The sequence below is a fragment of the Phocoena sinus genome, chromosome 11, assembly GCF_008692025.1.
Source record: "Phocoena sinus isolate mPhoSin1 chromosome 11, mPhoSin1.pri, whole genome shotgun sequence".
NCBI classification, from domain to species: domain Eukaryota; kingdom Metazoa; phylum Chordata; class Mammalia; order Artiodactyla; family Phocoenidae; genus Phocoena; species Phocoena sinus.
In genome coordinates, this window is record NC_045773.1 from 63,106,482 (window position 1) to 63,128,643 (window position 22,162).

Genomic DNA, 22,162 nt, shown 5'->3' on the forward strand with positions numbered 1-22,162 from the left:
GTGCCTCGTGAAACAGTGACGAATACTATCCCTCCCTCCCCACCTCCACACTGCCTCTTTCCATTTATACAAAGCACTTTTCTAGAGTTAAAGATACAAAAGGCGTGAATCATCTCTATCCCAGAGGAAGTCACTACCTAGTGTGGAAATATTTTTTAAATGATTCTATCATAACGTAGAAATAGTGACATGTACAAGTGCAACCAAAAGACAGAGAGGAGTAACTGGGACTCAAAGAATGAACAGGATTGTGTCAGGTGAAGAATTCCAAGCAGAAAAAACAGCAGAAAGCCAGGACCGCACAGGCCTAGTGAGGTTGGTGGGGAGGGTACAAGGAAGAGGGGGCTGTGGACAAAGTAGAATGAGGCTTGGTTTTTATCCTGGCTGTTGAAACAGATGACTGAAACCTCAACTACTGAGCTTCAAACCCCCTCACATCCCCACCCACACTCCAGACACATACACATACACCCCTGTGGACATTACAGCCAGACCTTGGAATCCATGTCCCCAAGCCCTGAGATGGGCACAGCCAATATGAAAGGTGTGGAAGAAGAGACTTCTACGATCATGTACCCATTTGTCAGTCATTAAGTGGTCGCTAAATGTTAACTTTGTGGTGTGAGGGAAGAGGGCACAGTAAGTACACACTTTCTGGTCTCAGTACACATATGATCTAGTTGCTGTCACTTTCCCCCTGATCTGTCATCTCATTGCTCTTTTGACATATTTTTTGAACAACTACTTGGGGGCGAGGTACCTCATTCCTTCCCTTTCCCGCCAGGATAAGGCTAACCCCAGCTCTTCCTAAAACCTTCCACCCCGTGGTGAGCTCACATGAGCATCATTTTAATCACTTGATGGTTGAATCCTAGGTTTGGATGGGGGCTATACTTTGGAGATGATTCCTTCTAACGATCCCTATGGAAATGTTGACGAAGCTCCTTTGGTTGCAGTGAATGGTGTCTGTGCCATCCAAAGAACATATGTCATCAAATAAATAGTTAGAGACCACACAAATACTTACAATATGTACACGTCTAAAAACCTGTAGACAAATTTTCTTGCCACACCCAGCTGCTCTCACCCTGGTTTTATAAGTGTGAGGCGCTTCTCTCCATAAAAAATAATATGGTGGATTCTTCATTAATTCGAATAATCAAACTTCTTCCCCAACGCAGAGTTTCTCTCTTTGGATTAGAGAAAACGGATTTTTACACATCGCGTTTGCTTAAAGCGAGGCCGACCCCGGCCTGGTGAGGCCCTCCCCTTGGACTCCGCCCTAACCACGCCTGCGCACGCCTACCCCACAGCCTCTGAGTCTCTGTGGGTGCTCGGCCACGCCTCCTCGGCCGCACCGCCTCCTTTCCCCGCCCCAAGCCCGCAGTCTATAAAATCCGGAGCGGCGGATCGAGCTGGGGAGCGGCGAGCGGTTGGGAGCACTGGGCATGCTCAGCGGCGCAGGTTTTGGTCACAAGTAGGAAGGAGGTAGTGCAGGACACCGGCAAAGAGAAGCGGGAGCCACCGCTGCGCCGGGGCTGTGGGGGCCGCCGCCGCCGCCTCGCAGCAGGAACGGGGCGGGAGCCGGAGCGGGCGAGGGGCCAGGCCGTCGGGCAGAGGGCCGTCCAGCCCGCCCCCCCCCCGGTCCGCAGCCTCCGTCCGCGCGGTACACCCAGCCCCTGGGTCGGTCCCCCGGGCGGCGGGGAACTCGCGCGGGGGAGCCGGAGCGGACCGGACCCTTCCTCCGCCGGCTGCGGCCCGAGGGCGCCCCCTCGGGGCTGAGCCGCCGCCGCCTTCCGCGGGGAGCTGAGTGTCCGGCCCGCGCCGCCCGCCGGGAGCCCGGAGCGGCCGCCGCCGGCCCAGAGGGCGAGGAGAGGGGGCGGCCATGGGGCTACTGTCCCAGGGCTCGCCACTGAGCTGGGAGGAGACCCAGCGCCACGCCGACCACGTGCGGCTGCACGGGATCCTCCAGTTCCTGCACATCTACCACGCCGTCAAGGACCGGCACAAGGACGTGCTCAAGTGGGGCGACGAGGTGAGCGCCCGAGCGCCCGGCCCCCGCCGACCCGCGCCCCTTTGTTCGGCGAGGCCCCTGCGCCCTCAGTCCGCGCCCTGCGCTTCCCTGAGGGTCCCCGCCGCGCCCCCGAGGGTCCCCGCCGAGCCCGCGGGCGTCCAGCGCTGTCCAGGGCCGTGCTCCGAACCTTTGGCCGGACTTCTCTCTCCCATTCATTCATTCGGGGTTCGTTTCCGTTCAGCAAGTGCGGAGTAGGCGCTGGGAGGGCGTGAGCGTGCAAAAGTGTGACACTGGGTGCCTGGAGGAGTTTTCAGGTTGGGGTGTCTGCCCGCCGCCTATCGACCCACGGTCCCGTCTCAAAATGCCATTAATGTGAAAGGGACTAAAGGTCCTAGAAGGCCGGTTGCTGTTAGGAATCAGGTCTTCAGGATTTCGCTTCCGCCCCACCTCATCCTGGTGCCTTTTAAACCTCCAGCTTCTCCTCATCAACCACCCCCCGACCACCACTTTATAGATATAAATTTTAAAAATCATGGCTTGGTTTAATTCTAACTGGGAACTCTGAGAGCTTCAAAATTAGGATTTGTTAGTGCCTTTCCATGGCCCAGATCTAGTATATAAACTTTCCGAATCTGTGCTTCCACGTGTGCTACTTCGAGGTGAAATGCCTCTAGATTCTCAATATTGAACCATTGTTTATTGGAATGATTTGGAAAGCACTGCCTCCTGTTAGTTTTAAAGTCTTTTCTGCCAAAGCGTTTTATGCCTTTCCTTCCTGTTTTTTAAAAAAAAACGTGTATATACAGTTCAAATAATCAAATGACTTCTGGAAAGCTTCGTTTATATTTTTCGTGTTTTTACCTTTTGCCGTCCATGGCTTGCTCAGGTGTAAATAATTTATCTCCTTGTCAGTGTTATCACTCTTTACCTAAGTGTCAAGGTGCTGCTACACCAGTGCCGAATCTCTCTCCTTGCAAAAAGTTAGTTTTTCTATGATTGGAAAATACTTCTGCCTGTCATTTGAAGGAATTGTGCTCTTGTAAGCTAGAAAAGTATCATGACTAGTAATTCACATTTCTACCGTAAGGGGTTTGCCATACTTTATTGTAACGAAGAGGGGTACAGTATGTTTGGTGATGATTCTTCAGTTTTAGACTAAAGCTCTTTTTTTTTTTTTTTTTACAGCATCCGACATTTTATATATTCGTGTATTGTGTTTATTTTATGATCTATCCTCTGTTCCCTCTAGATGTTTTTTTCTCTCCCACACCTCCCTTTCCTTTTTTTCCACTAACAAACCCATGTCCTTTGGAATGAGGAGTTTACTGTTTAACAGAAACCATGGAGTAGAAAAGTTATCTTAGATTTAAAAAATAACCCGCTGATTATTTATTATTACTTTAAATTCTGCTTCAGTCATGTCTGGGTAGAGTGTAAGATTTTCAAAAAGAATAAAATTCCTGCCTGCCAGTATTGACAGTCCTCTTGGAAATAAGCAGCATGACCCAAGGGGAAGAATTGAGATTGTGAACCCTGATGGTTAAGAAAAAAGCCCCACTCTTCCTACTCCTGGAATAGTACTTCATTGAAAGCTTGGTCTCCCCCAGTTTGATTCTGTAAATCAAACAGGGGCTAACTCTCCGTTGTGGTACCTCTGCATCTCTGGACAGCGATTGTGACTTGGGCGGGGGAGGGGGGGTTGTCTCACTCCTAAGCATTTGCTGATGCTTCTGTTCCTCCAGCATCATGTAAAGGTAATCACTCTTATGTTACAGAAAATTACTTTTCATACTGGAGATCATGATCCATTAGTGGGTTGAGAAATAAATTTAGAAGATTTTAGAAGTCTGAAATTCGTTGTTTCTTTACAGCATCTGACATTTTGACCCTTGAAAAACTAGAGTCTGAACTGCTCAGGTTTACTTATATGAGGTTTTTTTGTCTGATAGTGAATACAACCTGATCCACGGTTGGCTGAATCCACAGATGCTGAATGGAAGGCCAGCTATGGGACTTGAGCCTCTGCGGATTTTGGTGTCTCTGGCGGGTCCTGGCACCAGTCCCTTGTGGATACCGAGGGACTACTGTGTATTATTTGTGTATTGTATGTATTTTATGATCTCTCCTCTCCCCCTAGATTTTTTTCTCTCCAAGACTTTAAAAATGGAAATGGGGTAGGATGAAGAGTATTGGTTTATCACACGTAGTGAGAATATTATGTCAAACTTGAGTTATTTGAGAGTGTGTGTAGGGGTGGTATATTGGGTGCATGTAACTTATTTCTTACTGTGGTTGCAGTTATGGGGTTTGAAAGTCAGAGTCCCACATTTACCATGGCAGGCCTCCCTGACGAGGTGAGCCTCTGAGAAAGAGCAGGCCGTTAGCACTCTTAGCATTGATCCTTGCGCATAGTGGGAACTCCCTGTCACGTCTACTGAGTAAAAGTCTGCAGGCAGAATCAGCCTGCAAGTGAGCTTGTTCGGATGCAGAAGCCTAGGAAACAACCAAGAATCAGGCTGGGCCGATAGAAGTGGAGAAGGGTGTGGTGGGTGCCGTGGCCCTGGAGATGAAGGATGGCCCCACCAGACAGAAAGGGGTGTTTGGGACGTGATATGTTGGGCTGGGTCAGCGTGATACCAAAATGCTGCTCTTTGTGGAAGTTTTGATGTTGTGCTTACAGGACCATGGACTCGGATTAAAAAAGGAAAAAGAGCAGCCTAAGCCCATCATCGTAGATCTGGTTGGAAGGAGAGCCTGCCGCCACTTTGGAAATGCTTGGCGCTAGGACAGTATTTGTCTCTGGTGGTATTTATCAGGAAGAACTTGGATTTGGAGTTGCACTTGTGTTGTATTCCAAGGCTTGCCAGCCACCTTGGTGGTTGTGAACCTCAGTTTCCTCCTTTGGAAAATGAGAGGGTTGTTCCTCTTTGAAACTCGCCTGGGATCATCTTTAGACTGCTGAGTGAAGAGAAGGCTGCCACCAGTCACTGTGGTAAAAATGGTTGTATTGTACAAGTGTGTGTCTGCTGGCTTTTTGGAATTCAGAAGTATTTTCCTGTGAGAACCTTAGAAACAGGCAGATTCCCAGGTCAGCTTACAAATGCGAGTTTCGCCTTTAGTGTGGCTGGTCCCAACCCATTGATCATGCTGTTACTGTGGGTAATCGAAGTTCTGACTCCCAGGTACTGGGAAGATATTTCATGCTGCCCCGGATGGGGGTGAGGGGGAGGTGAGATGGGTGTTCCGGGGGGCCCTGATGCCTGCTAAGCGTTCTTTTATGCAAAAAAGTAAGCACTTCTCTCTTCACAGCCCACACACAACTTTTTAGGTACAGATTTTGTAAGTTGGAGTATGCACATTAAAAGACAAACCTAGGAAGTTTATAAACACTGCAAATGTGGCAGTAAATTCGACTCTTGAATGCTTCCTAATATCCCTCTAGTGTCAGCTACCTGCCAGGCTCTTCAACTACTTAGTGGCAGAGGCATTATCAGAATTGAAATCTGTCTGACTCCACGGTCCACTTCTTAAATACATTACACCAGGTTTTGGAATATTTACAATGTATGAGATTTCATCACATCTCTTTTTACAGAGTTCAAACTCTCCAGGTTACAGAGGTGTCAGAAAAACATTTTAAAGGAAACATTTTTTCTGATTTTTCTTTTTTGCCTTTCAAAGGCAAGAAGGTCAGTTGTGCTCTAATTAGCAGATAAATCTATGAGAACTTTGAGAGAAATATACATCTTTAATATTTATAAGTGTGTTATTATCATGTGTAAAACCAATAAGAACTGAGATGGGATTTATAAAGGGCTGGCATATCATTCATAGTTTGAACTTCAAATTACCTGTGTAGGTTAAGAATGCTTACATGACTAATTAGAAAATGCATAGCTTGTTAATCAGTAAGCTTATGATCCTATAGCAAAAGTAACATCCTGAGCTATAAATCTAGAATGGACAAAAGCATAGTCATTTGAGTCTAATTGAAGGTTCTGTGTAGCTTTGGACGAAGTGCTTATCTCAGTTTTGTCATCTGTAAAATGGGGAGAGTAATACCTTCCTTATAGAGTTAGTAAGATTAAATGAGATAATGTTGTTGGAATGGTTTACAAGTAAGTGCCTAGTCTTTTAAGTAAGACTCATAAATGTTCACTTGGGAATGTTTAAATACCCAGGATATCTCATTTAAAATATATCATTTAAATAGCCATGGTTATTGGGGAATGAGGCATTCCATGTTTGCCGGTTTTTAACTGAAATTTGCCCATTCAGATATAATTGTATTCCATTAGCTTAGTAATTGTTTATGGTATTTCTAAACTGCATTTCAGAATCTAAATTGTGTTTTTAAAATGCATTATTTGACAATGACTTCTTAGAATAAGGTACTGAGCAAAAATTACTCTGAGAATTCATGAAGATTCCGTAGGTCATTGTGTGCTCTCTGCACACGAAGCACAGTTGCTGCATCTTTCTGTCTCTTGCTGTCACTGTGGACATCGGTTTATCCGCATTTACTGATGTGTCTAAAGCACGGTGGTGAAATCGAGGAAAAAGAGTGAAATATGGTTAGAGCTTTCTGGTGATTTTCTTTTTTTTTCAAAATTACCTTTTATAACCAAGAGGTTCATTTTTGAAGGTTAGGGAACCAGAAAACTGACTGTGTGTACAGTTGAGCTTTCAGTAACATGGATTCGAGCTGCACTTGTCCACTTATACATGGATCTTTTTTTCAATAAATAACGTACTAGAGTACCACATGATCCAGACCATAAAATTTATATGCAGATATTTGGCTGTGGGGAGAGTCAGCATCCCTAACCCCCTCATTGTTCAAGGGTCAACTGTGTATTAGGAATTGAGGCTAAGAATTTAAGCTTGGCTTAAATGTGAGCTTGACTATCACTTCTGGTGTCCATCTCAGTTTGGGATTTTTTCCCCCTGTTCGTTTCGTGTTATATAGTTTTATGTGGGCTTTCTTTTTAAACCAATTTCATTGAACTATAATTTACATACAATAATACGCACCCATTTTAAACATAGAGCTCAATGACTTCTAACAAGTGTATACAACCAGATATCTGCAACCACAGTCAAAACAAAGAAATAGGAAACATCTGTGTACATATAATGCTTCCATCACCTCCAGATGTTCCCTTGTGCCCTTTGCAGACGTGTGAGACACACAGCACCCCAGGTGATTGTGATGCTTCAGGCACCATCTTTGGGAAGCTGCCCTAGAGAATTAGGGTCGTTATTTATATGAAGAGAAGGGAAGGATTCCAGGCAAGTGAACAGTGTAATAAAGGCAGAAAGGTGAGAAATGGCATTGGTGTGTGAGCGTTCTGTGTCTGGTGGTGGTGTCAGTGCGGTGAACAGGTAGGATTAGTTTGTAGAGGTCTTTGGATATGTAGAGGTTTTGATGTACTTTAAATATGGCGAAAACACAATGGGAGGAAAATATCTATTCCTTCTGCACACGTGGCTCCCCTAGAACATGTTTCTGGACTCCCGAACAAGTTACTGTGACCCCACCACATCACTGTTGAATTCTTCTTTGTGAAGAGGAATGTCCAGGATATCACTTCTAAAGGTACCACTTCTAGGAATGTCTAGTAGTGGTGTTAGCAAATGTACTAACTAGAACTCTGTAGCTTCATTTTGAAGGAGAAACCTAGGTAATGTTCAGTGTAAGGCCCCATATCTTGAGGAAAGATGTCAGAATATTATCTGAGCCTCTAACATAGAATTTGTGTTTCTGTCTAGGAAATCTTTCGTTATCTAAGGTTTTCTCCCGTATTTTCCTCTAGAAGTTTTATGGTCTTAGGTTTACATTTAGGTCTATGATCCTTTCGGAGTTAACTTTTGTATATGATGCAGGCTATGGATTTTGGGGTTTGGTTGCTTTTGCACAGTGCCCCAGCACCACTTGTTGAAAAGACTATCCTTTCTCCACTGCCGAACGCCCTTGCACATTTGTCTAATATCAGTTGTCTATGTGTGGTTTCGTTTCTGGACTCTTTGTACTGTTCCATTGCTCTATTTGTCCTTATGCCAATAGCACACTTTTTATTGCTATAATTTATAATAAACTGTGAGATCAGGTAGTCTTACCTCTCCAACTTTGCTCTTTTTCAACTCATTTTGACTCTTTTAGGTCCTTTGAATTTACACATGAATTTTAGAACATCTTGGCAGTTTCTACCCAAAACAAACCCTACTGGGATGTTGACCATGGTTGCGTTGAATCTGTAGATTGTTTGGGGAGAATTGACATCTTAACGATGCTTCCAGCCCATGAACAAGTATATCTCTCCACTTGTTTAATTTCTCTCATCAGTGTTTTGTAGTTTTCAGTGGACAAGTCTTTCATGTCTTTTGTCAGATGTATCACTGAGTGTTTCATATTTTTTTATTGTAAATGGTATTACTCTTTAAGTTATAATTTCTGATTGTTGTTGCTAATATATTAAAGTTGATTTTGTGTATTTATCTTGTATCCTGCAACCTTACTATACTGCTTTTGAACATAGGGAATACAGTTCTTGTAACTGTTTTAATGTCTTTGCTAATTCTATCATCTCTGTCATTTAAAGTCAGGTTCACTTGACTTTTTCTCTACATTTTGAGTAGGTTTCTCTGCTCCTTTGCATGCCTGGTAGTCTTTGATTGGATGCCAGACATTGTGAATTTTACCTCGTTGGGTGCTTGATATTTGTGTTTTCCTAAACGTATTCTTAAGCTTTGTTCTGGAATATAGTTATTTGGAGATGGTTTGATCCTTTCAGGTCTTGCTTTTACAATTTATTCAGCAGGTCTGGAAGAGTGTCACTTTAGGGCTAATTATTCTCTTCTGCCAAGGCAAGGCCTTCAGGGGTACCTTCCTCAATGCCCTGAACTAGGAGTTATTCCATTCTGGCGGGGGGAAGGCACCCTGTCCCAGCTTTGGGTCCTCACCTCTCACGTGTGGATCGATTTACTACCAAGTCCTTAAGGGGGGACCCTCTGCAGATCTCCGGAATCGTCTGTGCAGCTCTCTTCTCTTTGGTACTTGGTCCTGTGACCTCAAAATTACTTGGTTTCCTCAGATACTCAGCTCTATCTCTTCAATTCAGGGAGTCCTTCCCCCCACCAAACCCCCACTCCCACTGTGGGCTCTGCTTCACCTCCCTGCCCATGATCTAGTGCCTCTCGCCAGGCAGGAAGCTGGGGCATTTGTAGGGCTCACTCACTTTAAAATTGTCCCTCCTATCACGGGGATCTCTGCCCTTTGTTATCTGATGTCCAGTGTCTTGAAAATTCTTTTATATATTTTCTCTCTTTCTCTCTTTTTTTTTCAGGGTGGGGGGGTGTGAAATTGATCGCTATTACTCCATCATGAACAGAAGTGGAAGTCTTTCTACCTTTTCTCTGAGCTCTGCTCTCCTTTGTGTGTAAACTTTGTCCAGAGGCTAGCTACCCTCATGGTTATATCTCCAGCAACCTAGATATAGCCAAGTTTTTTAAGTCAGGATTTTCTTTGCCTTTATGCTGTAATGTTCATCACTTAGTACCACTGTTATCATCCTATGACTGGGTATTTGGTGAAAACACAATTATTTTGAAGTTTGCATACATGTTTAAGAATGGACTGACTTGAAGATGGGAGTGCAGCCCCAAGTCTTCCTCCAAACAGTCGTGTGATCTTAGATACAGAACTTAAATTCTTTGGACCACAATTTCCTCATCTGCAAGAGTAATCAAAAAATTCTGTCATTTGGTTTTGAATTGCATGCTTTTATATGTATATATAATTTCTAATTGTATCTTTTAACAATTTGACTATTTCAGAATGCTTTAAATGCCACACAACTTACAAAAATCAGGAAATGTGGACAAGAGACAGTAGAATCCGTTTCCTTATCCCATCACCTTTTGGGTTTTAGGATTTTTCAAAGAGAACGTACTTTACTGGCTACTGAAAAAGTAATCTAATTACAAACCCATAGATATTAGGTTTCTAAAACCTTTTCCTTAACTTCCTAAGTAAACCTGTTTGAACCCCATAATGTTTCTATTAAAAAAAAATAAAAACAAGATATTATCACAGGCTGTTTCCTTCAGAAAAACTGAGACTTAAGCTTCACTTACATGTGGCAAACACTAAAGGCTTTATTTCCGTGATGGATGACTTTTAAGTATTTATTGAGTGACTCCTGTTTGTCAAGGACTTCCTGTGGTAGGGCATGGGGTTGAAGAGAGAAACCAAGAAAAGGGAGAAGCTCCCTGCCCTTGAAGAACTCCAGTGGCATGGCAGGGTCAGGGGACAGGCTGGAGAGAGGAGGGGAGGAGTTTGCTCTCTGCCTGGAGATCCTGGGAGTCTTAGAGATGGGGGGCGGAGTGGGGGACCTTCTGGGAGGATCTCAAAGGGAGACAGAGAGTGCAAGGGAAGGGTGTATGCAGACGTGCGACTGTGAAGTGCCTGAAGTTGAGGATCACTGCCGTGGTGTGGGACCAGAGCAGGGCAAGGGGAGTGGCTAGAGGCTGAGGCTGTCAAAGGTCCTTTGTTTTTGGGGGGTTTTTTTGTTTTTGTAATTAATTTTTTTATATTGGACTATAGTTGATTTACAATGTTGTTAGTTTTAGATGTATGACAAATTGATTCAGTTATACATATATCTTCTTTTTTTTGAATTTTTGAATTTTATTTATTTTTTTATACAGCAGGTTCTTATTAGTTATCCATTTTATACATATTAGTGTATAGATGTCAAGGTCCTTTGTAATGGACCATGCCAGGAGACGTGGTATTGTCAGTCCAGGAATCGTACCGGGAGACTAATCCTGGGTCTCTTCGGCGGTGGTGGGGAAAACGGGCTGGGAGGGTAACTAGAGGCTGGGAGCTCCCACTGCAGAGGTTACCTCGTTGCTGAGGGAGGGGAGAGAGTGTAGCCTGTGGGGATAGTTCCTGGGGAACTGCTTGGATCTTCTGGTTTGGGACCTCCTAGGTGAAGGAGCCCAGTGCTCATACAGTGGAGATGCGGGGTAGATAGTGCAGAGGGAGCTGGAGCAACATCTGAGCTGGCTGTGTGTGTGGCAGGGCAGCCACGGGCCTAAAGATGGGGTTAAAACCCAGGAGGATGAGCGAGATGACTAACCCAGAGAGGAAGCATGGCCATCCCTTCCGAACCCTGGTGATACACACAGAAGGACCTGGACATGTGTGGGATCTGGAGAAGGACCAGTGGGGGCAGTAGGACTGCCCTGGGGACAGGAAGGATGTCAGGCTTTCGAGAGGAGTGCAAGGATGGGAACGGAAGTGAAGCCGGAGTTGGCCGGTTAGGGGACTGGAGGCTTTGGCAGCGACCTATCTCGAACATACTAGAACTTGGGAAAAGAGCAAAAATTGGTTTCCAGCCAAAATAAATGGCTCAAAGCCCATGCATGTTTTCACAGCTTGTAGGGTCCTTGAAATCTTGGTTATGATTTTCAGAAAGAAACAGAATTGAATTGGGAAAGCATATGCATTTTGGTTACTTAGTGGCCACGGGGATGGTATGTTGAAACTGATCATAAAGGACTGAGTAATTTAGAATGATGACCCTGAATCTCCTCCACTTAAGGGCTGGGTTTCTCAGACATTGTTTCAGAAGTTAAGGAAACATAAATAATCGTCAGACTTCTAGCCAAAAGAGCACATCTTTTATAGGTGTCCAGGAAACTTGGTTATCTAGGTTGGTATATTTTTGCAGCATTCATATGGCCACGGCTCTACTCTGTTGGACACTGGAGAGCTTTCTGTGTTCTTAGATGTTTGTGTCTGTTATGGTCAGGATTTAGTAATTAAACTTATTTCCACCACAAGATTACAAAAGAACCCCCAAACCAGATGTTCCTAATTACATAAATGTTCACACAAACCCACTGTCTTGTCTCCCATCCCCCAGGCCCTTTTTTTCAGTCCTTTGGATTTAGTTAACACCTTCCTTTTTTTGTACTGGATGATGATTTGGCAGAGTTAAAACAAACCCTGAAGGCAAGAGCCTCCGTGAAAGTTTACCTTTTTTAATTTAAAAAGTTTTTTTTTGCTTGAAAGGATACGCTGAGCGCTGTAAGCCTCAGAGGAACGTTAAAGAGGTTATTTGGGAGTGCTTCCCTCATTTCCCGCTAAAGCGTTCACGTATTTACGCAAGTCGGGCAGTTGGAAGGCATATCGTCCAACACACCATGTGGCAGCAGTCCTGCCTGTGGTCCTCCCTCCATGGCTGTGTGAGTGGTATCCAGGGCTCAGGAGCTGCCGGCCCCAAAACACAAGACAGCGAGAACTAGGAAGCAGGCAAAAGCCCTCTCGGCACAGAGTGCCTGCACTTTACTCCTGGAAGCCTGTCTCAAGCCCTCACCCGGAGATTGCTCGCTTTATACACAATTCCTGCAAGCTGGTCATTTCCTTCCACGGTTCAGGATGAACTACAAAAAATCAGTCGAGGCAGCAATCAGAGACCAAGTCGGAGAGCAGCTTGGAAAAGCAGATCTCGGCACGGCAGCCGGTGCCTCCCAGGGCCTTGCTCTGTTAAAGAAATGAAATTGCCCCGAGTCTGAAGCCTTAATAAAAAAGTGGAAGTATGTTTAGTATCTTCCTATTGTAGCAGAAGAGGATGTAATCAATTTTAGAAAGATTTCCATTGATGTATGCATACAGTTTAAGAGATCATGTGCTTAGAAGGGGTGAACTTTAGGTAGCAAAGACGATGCATTTGAAAAAAATTCCCTTCCTGGCAATGCAGTGTGTGTACTGTCTTACCTTTGAGAGGGAAAGAAAAATGGATGGTTTTATACCACAAGAACTTCTGAAAGAGTTTAATGACAGACATAGTAGTTTAGAGTTGGAAGGGACACTTTGTTAGATTAGGACATGTTCCAAATGTCCATAATTGTAATATTTGTGAGGAGAGAGGGGAAATTAAGACTGCTCTGGCCTGGGTAACCACTTCCACAACTCCACAAGGCACTAGTGTGGGTGGCACCCCTGGGCATGGGACAAGAGAGGTCCTAGTGTTGGGGGTTAGCCAAGGTTGCTCTGAAGAGGTAGCACATGACTAGAGCCCATCAGGAGCCAGCTACTTGAGGGGCTGCGGTCAGAGCTTTCCAAGCAGAGAACAGCGGTGCTGTCCAGGCCCTGGAGTGGTTGGCTGGTAGAGAAGCAGAAGGAAGGCCTGTGTGGGTGCAGCCTGGGGGGCAGGGCTGGAGTGGAGGGGCGGCACACGTGGTGAGGGTGCTAAGATGTGCTGAGTTTGAGCCATTTGAAAGTGTCCGGGAGGGGGGTGACTTGACCTGTGCCCGCTGTCGCAGAGCTGGCGGTGTTCTGCATGAGTCTTTCCTTTTACTGAGACCGCGCGTGCGTGAAACAGACACAGCGCGAAACAGTATTTGGGTGAAATAGTACTTCTTTTCCATGAATGACATATTCTGGCATTTATTCTACTCATTTCAACGTTTTTTGGTAATGTTGATTACAGGCCACCATGGACCCGTAAGAACACTTAAAAGACTGTTCTGCCTCGATACGTGTGTCCCTGCCCGAGGGCTAGAAAATCATCACTAACACGTGAGGATATGTGTACTCAACTACCACTTTAGGCACTTGACACATTACTTTGTGTGCTCCTCCCCAGTGGCCCCTTGAGGTAGGCGTTATCCTCATTTTATGAAAGAAAAAAACACAGATGTTACTAAGATTCAAACTAGGCTCCAACCCGAGGCGAGGCTGGAGGTGGAAGGGAAAGGAGTAGGGTGTGGGGTGGGGTAACAAGGCGGGTGGGCTGCTTTGATAAAGGTCTCGAGCAACAAGTGCAAGCTTCGGTGATTTTGGTTACCAGATGATCAGTGGTTCCCTCCTAGTGAAATGCCAGCTACACTTTCAGATCTGAAAAGTCGAGGATGTGTGGTCAATTTCTCAGTCCCCAGGGCAAATGCTAACAGGTTTAGCAATGTGGCTGCGGCCTTTCCAGCTAATCTTCTGCTGGCAGCCTAGCCCTGTGAGAGGGCAGACACGGATGAGCCTCTGTGGGGATGAGGCTGACCTCACTTGATAGCTATGCTGCCAGGCGGACCCTGTCCCGGGCCGCAGGTAGTGGGCCAGCATCAGAGCCCCAAGTCAGGAGCTCTGGTTTATCTCAAACAGAGATTGTAATCCTTTCCCGTGAATTCCAGGTATGGCAGGAAGGGGTTTGTCTTAGCACGTCTTGCATCCTGCAGACCCTGTCTTCAGCAGGTCAGAATTGCTGTCTCGGTGGGACCTGCCTCAGCATCCAGGCACCATCAGATGCGGTTATGAAGGAGACCCTCACTGTGGTGGAATGGCATTGGACTTGGAGGTCTGGAATCGCTGTCACCTGCCCCTGGGGGCCCAGGGGCCCCTCTGAGCACAGCAGTGACTTAGGAGTTGCACATCCTGTTTCGGCACTGGATCTAGGTCTCTTTAGAAAGCATCACCCTCCCTTTGTTGGGTGGGTTAATCTATCACCAGTTCCTAAGAACTAAAGCCCTGAATTTCTTATCTCTCGATGGTGGTCCCTGAATTTGGGCCAACTTCATCTCTAAACACATTTACAGGGACCTAGCTTGCTTTGTCAGTCACCTGCTCCAGGAGTGCCTGGGGCCCTGAGCCAGCCCTGCTGAAGCCCTGAGTTCTCCTTTACCTCGTGGGAGTCCTCCAGGGGCCCTGACCTCTCACTCCCTCACCGCCCCCTCCCCACCTAAGCGCTGCAGAGCAGTTGGTCCAAGACACCCTCTCTTGTCAGCCGCGCGGTGACCAGGACCCTGTTCTCAAGAAAGAAGCAGAGAATTCACTTGTCCTCAGAACCCAGAAGCTATAGTACTAACCTGCAGGTGTTTTGAGGTAAATAAGAACTATTTATATTTACAGTATTATTTCTTTAGGAGGACGTGTCTTCTGGCTTAGGTTTCTAAGTTGCAGAGTGCCCGTGTTGGTGGCCACAGCAAACATCTCCTTTGGTAACTTCACGTGATGTGCTCTCTTTTGTGAGGTTAATTTGTGGGAGCAGACTGGTTGGGTTCTACTTTGGTTCAGAAATAAGGTAGGTGTGACTTAGCCTGGTCTTTGTAACCATCAGAAAATGAACACTGACACACGCCTGAAGTGTAGTGGCATGGTTAAAAAAAATCAGCCGGTGTCAATTCAGAGGCCCAGAAAGTAAATGTCTCACACCATTTGTAGGACATGAAAGAGCAGATCGGCATGCGGGGCTCTCCTTTGCACCAGCAGTAATGCATCAGTGTGTCCAGATATAATTCCAAGAGGTGATTTCTCTCGGGTTTAAGTCCAGTGCTGTCCAGTACAACTTCCTGCAGTAATTGAATTGTTTGTGATATCGTTAGGGACTTGGGAACTGAAATTTTTATTTTACTTTATTTTATTTTTTATAAATTTATTTATTTTATTTTTGGCTGCATTGGGTCTTCGTTGCTGTTTTCTCTAGTTGCAGCGAGCCGGGAGCTACTCTTCATGGCGGCGCACAGGCTTCTCACTGGGTGGCTTCTCTTGTTGCGGAGTATGGGCTCTAGGTGCGCAGGTTCAGTAGATGTGGCACATGGGCTCAGTAATTGTGGCTCACGGGCTCTAGAGTGCAAGCTCAGTAGTTGTGGCACACGGGCTTAGTTGCTCCACGGCGTGTGGGATCTTCCTGGACCAGGGCTCCAACCTGTGTCCCCTGCATTGGCAGGCAGATTCTTAACCACTGCAACACCAGGGAAACCCTACTTTAATTTTAAATCTAAAAAGGTCACACGTGCCTAGTGTCTACCATAAAGGAGAGGGTGTTTTTTTTTTCCTTTCCTTTATTGAAAGGTGTCATTGTCCCCTTTATGAGATTCATCACAATTTTCCCTGCTCTCTCCTGAATCTTAAAATTTTTCACTGAGGCTTCATATTACTAATCTTGGCATGTGAAGAATTTGTTTTGGTAATGATTCAAGGAAGTTACTTTACGTAATCGTATAGGAAATTCATCATTTTACGCAGTGTTAAAATTGAGATTAATGTATTATGCATAAAAACCTCCTGCTTTGTTAGCTGAAGTCCTGGTCTAGGACACTGGAGGAAGACCAGGCCAGGGCAAGGCCACGTTTATTTTGTGTAAACTTCCCTGGCGTGCACCCTGTGTTATTCTGTGGTATGAAATGGCATTTCATAGTGGGGGAAAAGTCAGAATATAGCAGATATTATAAGAATTTGATGTAACTTTATTTTTGGCCTGTGTGTTTCTTTTTTTTTTTTTTTTTAAGTATAGTTGATTTACAACGTTGTGTTTCAGGTGTACAACAAAGTGATTCAGTCATACATATATATACACATACATATATATGTATACACATATATACTTTTTTCAGATTCTTTTCCCTTATGGGTTATCACAAAATATTGAGTATAGTTCCCTGATGTAACTTTAGAGTAAACTACTGAAACGTTTCCTTTTGGGGAAAATAGAGCAGTTTAAAATAACATTTCAACAGTTATAGTCTAAAATGTCACCATATACAAAGGGTTCCTGGACCTGTGGTGGTCACCTCAAGTTCACCCACTGTTTCAGGCACAGCTGCTCTTCTGGTCTTGCCACGCAGGTCTTCCCTAAATCACTACAAGTGATTTTGTAACCAAGTAGCATCACCATTGGTTCTAGGACCCCTTTGGGTGCTCCAGGCTTGAGTATCTTGCTAGATACGGAAATGGGCACCATCCAACTGGGTGGTTGAAAGTGCTCAAAAATATTGGTCATTAGTATTTTGCTGTGTGGGGAAACCATCTTCTGGGCAGAAGGCACAGTCACTGGCTTTAAAACAGTTTACAGTCTAGAGGCGGGACTCCTGTGACATGGTCTCCAGGGGTGGGCCCAGTTTATCTGCATCTCTGGGCAGCCAGCCAGGTGATTACGCTGCAGTCAGGGTGGTGGTCAGGGGAAGCACAGGGGTCAGGAGTGGGGGCTGTATTTATGACGACCCTCTCCTTTGCCTGGCCACCCCCTTCCCCCCAAGGAAACCTTCTGATACCCCAGGCGGGACCAGACCCTCCTGTTACACGTGCCCCAGACCATTTAGCTCCCTTGAGTTACTGGCTGTCATTTCAGCCACCTGTGAGCTTGACAGCAGGAGCCACATCCACCTGGCTCTGTGCAGTACTCCCAGCACCTGCCGACCACAGGACTCTGGGTGAAAGGACAAAGGGTGTGGAGGCAGCAGGACGCTGTGTTTCAGCACTGATGGGTCATCAGCTTGTTAGAGCCCTATCACAAGATGGCTGCGGGCTTGTTCAGGAGTCGGTGTAGGGAGAAAACCGGGTCTCTTAGATGCAATGGGTGGTCCCAGCCAAAGTCAAGACTGCTTACTGCTTGGGCCGGTGGAATGGAGGAGCTGGCCCTGAATCCTGAATTGTGAATTTCTTTAGGGTGGCTGCGGACCCCGCCCTGTAGCCCAGTCCTCCTGGGCTGAGTTACCCCGCACCTTCCCCCTCCTCGGCCTGACCACCTGGTTGCAACCCCTTCTCCAGGGTGTAAGGAGGCCGGAGTCTTCATCCCAGTGCCTGGGAAGCAATGTAGGACCTCACTGTTCCACAGGGACGCAGTGATGGGTTCCCTGTCTGCAGAGGTCAGACGCATGATAGGTTAAATACTTCAGAGAGGTGGCCCAGAGACCTTTGTATAACATTGTTTCAAAGGAATTTGAAAATTCCTTTTTTCTAATATACACAGAAATTGACAGAGGAGCTTTCTCAAAGTACCATCTCCCTAAATAGGGAACTGCCTGTAGCTGCTTCTGAGTCTTATGGAACTAGATTGTTTCCAAATTAAGTGCTGTTTTCACCTCAGCGCCAGCAAGACAACTCTCTCGGTCTATTCAGGCTGCTGTAACAAATACCACAGACTGGGTGGCTTAAACAACACACATTTACTTCTCACAGTTCTGGAGGTTGGAAAGTCAATGGTCAGAGGTGCTGATAGATTTGGTTTCCAAGTGAGGTCCCTCTTCCTGGCTTACAAAAGGCTGCCTTCTCGCTGTGTTCTCACAGTGGAGAGAAATCATCTTTCTCGTCTCTTCTTATAAGGGCACAAATCGCGTCACAAGGGCCCCACTCTCCTGATCTAATTACCTGCCCCCCCCCCCCCCACCAAAGACCTCACTTCTAAATACCATCACATTGGAGGTTAAGGGCTTCAACATAAGCATGGTGTGGGGGACACTAACATTCAGTCCATAACAACAACTAATAAAAGTTCATCAAAAGTTTATTTCTGTTGTCATTTAAACCTGCCAGGCTATTTCCCTATGGTTACTAACATTTTTTTCCCCTTTTATATTTCTTAGCTGAAGGGCAAATCTGTCTCTTGAATGGTACTATTTCTGTGATAGGGAGGACTGACTCAGATGCCTTCCACCAGGACGGTGGGTCTGCAGACCAGAGCCCCCCTCAAAGGGGGGCGCTGCCCAGCCCCAGCCCCTCTGGACCCAGGCCTCCTGCTGGGCTTCTGCGCTTTGGTTTGTTTTTAAGGCTGGGATCTGGATTTACATGTGAAATGTGAAGTAGATAAGGTAGATAGTGGATGTATTGTTGCTTGTCTCTTTTATAATAAGCCAAACAAATTACTTTCTGGGGATTGGTCTGCCACGTGCCACAAGTTTGCCATCCGTGTCTTGGGGTCTTGTGCAAAGGGTGCTCTCGAGTGTCTGCCTGAATGGTCCAGCTCCAGTCTTTTCACTTACCTGTGGATGATGTGTGTCTTATTTTAACCGTGAATAGTGAGCCACAATCTTCACTATTAATACCAACTATCATGACTTAACAGCGTGTGATTTCAGGGAAAACAAATGCAGGTTCTATTTGTACTCTGCCCAGAAAAGTCTTACTTTGGTATTTCACTCTTGATTTTTTATCAGAATTCCACCAGGTATTGTTATGAATGCACTAGTGCACCTTGCATTGTAAATTCTGTATGAGTTCAGAGTGGGGAAGTGGTCTTAAATTATTCCTGAAAAACCAAAACAAAATTGCCGAAACTCCTAAACTAATACCTCTACATTGGTGTATTTGATTTTGATTTAACTGTCCATTAGTGAGGCTCATAGTGGGGTGATTAAATAACCTACCAGCGAGGAAGGATAATCTACCTGGATTAGAACACTCAGGTAACCCCTTTCATAAACTTACAGTAAGCCCACCGAGGAAATACGTTGTAAAATGCGACTACTGCATGCAACTGCGATTTACAGAATCCTGGCTTTGGAGTACTTCTTTCTCGAAGTACAGTTTGTCAGAATGGGCATCCTGACCTTTCTATAAGGTGTTAAGTAGAACGAGGGAAGACGGAATCACGTAAGAGCCCTTGTCCTCCCACAAGGCCACTGTTGGCCATTCTCTCCAGGTTTTTGCATTATGCAAACCTCACTCACTAAGCACCGTTGTGTAAGCAGATGTGACTCCTCAGGACACTGTCATCCTTTCCAACCTTCACGTTTCCCTACTTTTCCTAAAGGTCGCATCAAGCACGAGTCTGGAGGAATGTTCATCTTTCTCTCCTTTATTTTCAATAGGTGGAATACATGTTGGTATCTTTTGATCATGAAAATAGAAAAGCCCAACTGGTACTGTCTGGAGAGGAACTTCTTGAAACTCTGCAAGAAAAGGGGGAAAGGACAAACCCAAAGTAAGCTGATGTACTGAAGGCTTCTTTGAGAGTTTCTGAAACTGTTAGAACCACTGGAATATCATCTCTCCTCCCACGTACAGGAGACAGGAGAGCACAGCAGTTTAGGGCTCTGGCTCTGGTTCCCAGTTGCCTGGGTTCAAATCCTGCTTCCTCTGCTTAATAGCTGGGTACCCTTAAATGGGGTACTTAACTTCTCTGTGCCTCAGTTTCCTCAACTGTAAATCAGGGATAATAATAATACCTACCTCTTAGGGTGTAGACATTCTAAATACGTTAGTAAGCACTTAGAAGAGTAAACTCAATATAAAGTTTGTTTACTATTTAAATATTTTTTTAAAAAATTGGCAGTTACCAAGATCACAAACCATGGTGTCAGAGAAAACTTGCAGATGGGTTTCGCTTGGCTGGCAGGATGTTTTTTAAATATTTCTTTATTTCAGTAGACAGAGGTGAAGGGGTCATGTACCTCCAGTTCATTTTTCTACCCACTACATTTTGGGAGGCTGGGTTTGCATTTGGAACCCAGTCTTAAACTGAAGGAGGCCTTAAATCCCCACGTCCTTCCCCGCAGAGTGGACAGGCTTGCTTGCCTTGGACAGTGCACGTCCTGTGTGTGTCTCAGTTACTTATAAATATTTTAGACCCAGCACTTGTAACCCTTATGTAGTTGAAAAGCTGTGGAAGATTAACAGCCACTGGGAATTGTAAAGAGTCCCTGGCTTCTTGTATACCCAGTCGTTTCTAAATCTTTGGAAGCAACTTTTTCAAAACTAAAAATGGAGCAGACTGCAGCAGAAGAATAAGATGGACTGAAACCTTTTCTCCTCTGTAGCCACCCTACCCTTTGGAGACCAGAGTATGGGAGCTACATGATCGAGGGGACACCTGGCCAGCCGTATGGAGGGACCATGTCTGAGTTCAACACGGTCGAGGACAACATGAGGAAGCGCCGCAAGGAAGCGACATCTCTGCTGGGGGAAAACCAGGCCCTCTGCACAATCACTTCGTTTCCCAGGTTAGTCCCTGTGTCAACGTGCATGGCTGGCATTTCAGAGCATCCGGGTATCAAGAGAGCAGATCACAACCCACCACTTGACCCCACAGCTCTCATGCTTTGCAGACAGTTCATCCTCATCACACTGTGTCTGGTAGAATCTGTAACATTAGAGCTGCAGGCAGTCATATGCCAGCCTCTGCCAGTGGTGGTGGTGGCCGGGGGGACTGTGGAAGGACCCGAGGGCCACAGACTCCGCAGGCCGAGGGGAAGGAGCAGTGCACAAGGAAGGATGTGCGTTACCCCCAGATCAGATCGGGGGCCCCCCGACGGGGGTGCTGGCATCAGCGCTCCCAGGGTCTGTTGATACATATTAACAAAGAACAAGGGAGTCACTGGGTCACGTTTGGATTGTGCTGAAAAGATTTAGGATTTGTCATCAAATCTAGTTATGGCTAAAGTTTCATAAGAGTAAATATAAGGTAAATAAGAACAGTGAAACTCTGTCCTTAGCTTAGTATGAGGTACGTAAATAACACACAGTTATACATAGGACCTGTATGCAAGAATGCAGTTGTACCAAATCGTAAATCTGGTTATCTCTGCTAGATATCTGTCAGATTGTGGCAAAGTATGCTTACCTCCCCAAAGTTCAAAAGCACTTTGGGGATTGGTATCCGTGGCCTGGAACACTCTGAACTATTTTTATGCTTTCTTTTTTTTTCCTGATAAATGTCCACGATGAACATAGGCATTCACAGTCACACCACTGGTCTTAGGACACTTAAAGGGAATTTTGTTTTTTAAAATCTCCATGGTCACATATAAATAGTTGAAACCTTATTTAAGCAACTCATCAGACATTTAGAGAAGTAGCTTTTTCCTTCTCTTAAGTTATTATGAAGGGAGGAGAGTTGAGCTAGGAATAAGTTTTATTCTAAAAATCTAATTTTTTTAAAAAAGCCTAACCATATCTTTTATGATGAGAGGGTATGTTGGGATTTGTAAACAAAACAAAGATAATAATTATTTGTTTGTAGAAGCCTCACCTTACATCCACAGTTAAATGATAAGGGAAGTTTTATTTCCGGATCAAGAGGGAGAGCAAGACTCAGTTTCTTCAGTGTAAACAGGGTGATTCTCTTTCCGTAAACAGGTGCAACTGTAGTGTGGCCTAGCAACCCAAACAGTGGTCATGTGACTGTTTACATTTAAATCAATCCGACTTGTATACAATGAGAAGTTCAGTTCCTCAGTCTCATTCGCCTCCTTCCACCTGCTCAGTACCCACCTGGGCAGTGCAGGTCGTGAGCATTTCCATCCCTGCAGAGGTTCCGTGGGACGGTGCTGGCCTGGAGGAAAAGTGGGGCTGGGGGTGCGGGTCTGAGTCCTGGCTGCCCGCTTCCTGCCAAGTACACATGTGCTTCTCCAGCCTGATTCTGGTCAGCAGAG

The 22,162-nt window shown here is 45.4% G+C and overlaps 1 protein-coding gene across 2 annotated transcripts in view; it reads left to right on the plus strand.

Annotated features, from left to right (window-relative positions):
• The first annotated feature begins 1,435 nt into the window (after window positions 1-1,435).
• Window positions 1,436-22,162, plus strand: part of GCLC (glutamate-cysteine ligase catalytic subunit) — a 38,845-nt gene continuing 18,118 nt past the window's right edge. The window contains exons 1-3 of one of the 2 annotated variants that reach the window (XM_032649237.1): window positions 1,436-2,035; window positions 19,601-19,713; window positions 20,549-20,731. In XM_032649237.1, the coding sequence (XP_032505128.1) occupies window positions 1,886-2,035; window positions 19,601-19,713; window positions 20,549-20,731 (446 nt within the window). In that variant the 5' untranslated portion in view covers window positions 1,436-1,885. The remainder of the gene's footprint in view (window positions 2,036-19,600; window positions 19,714-20,548; window positions 20,732-22,162) is intronic. The other variant, XM_032649236.1, reaches the window with a different exon arrangement.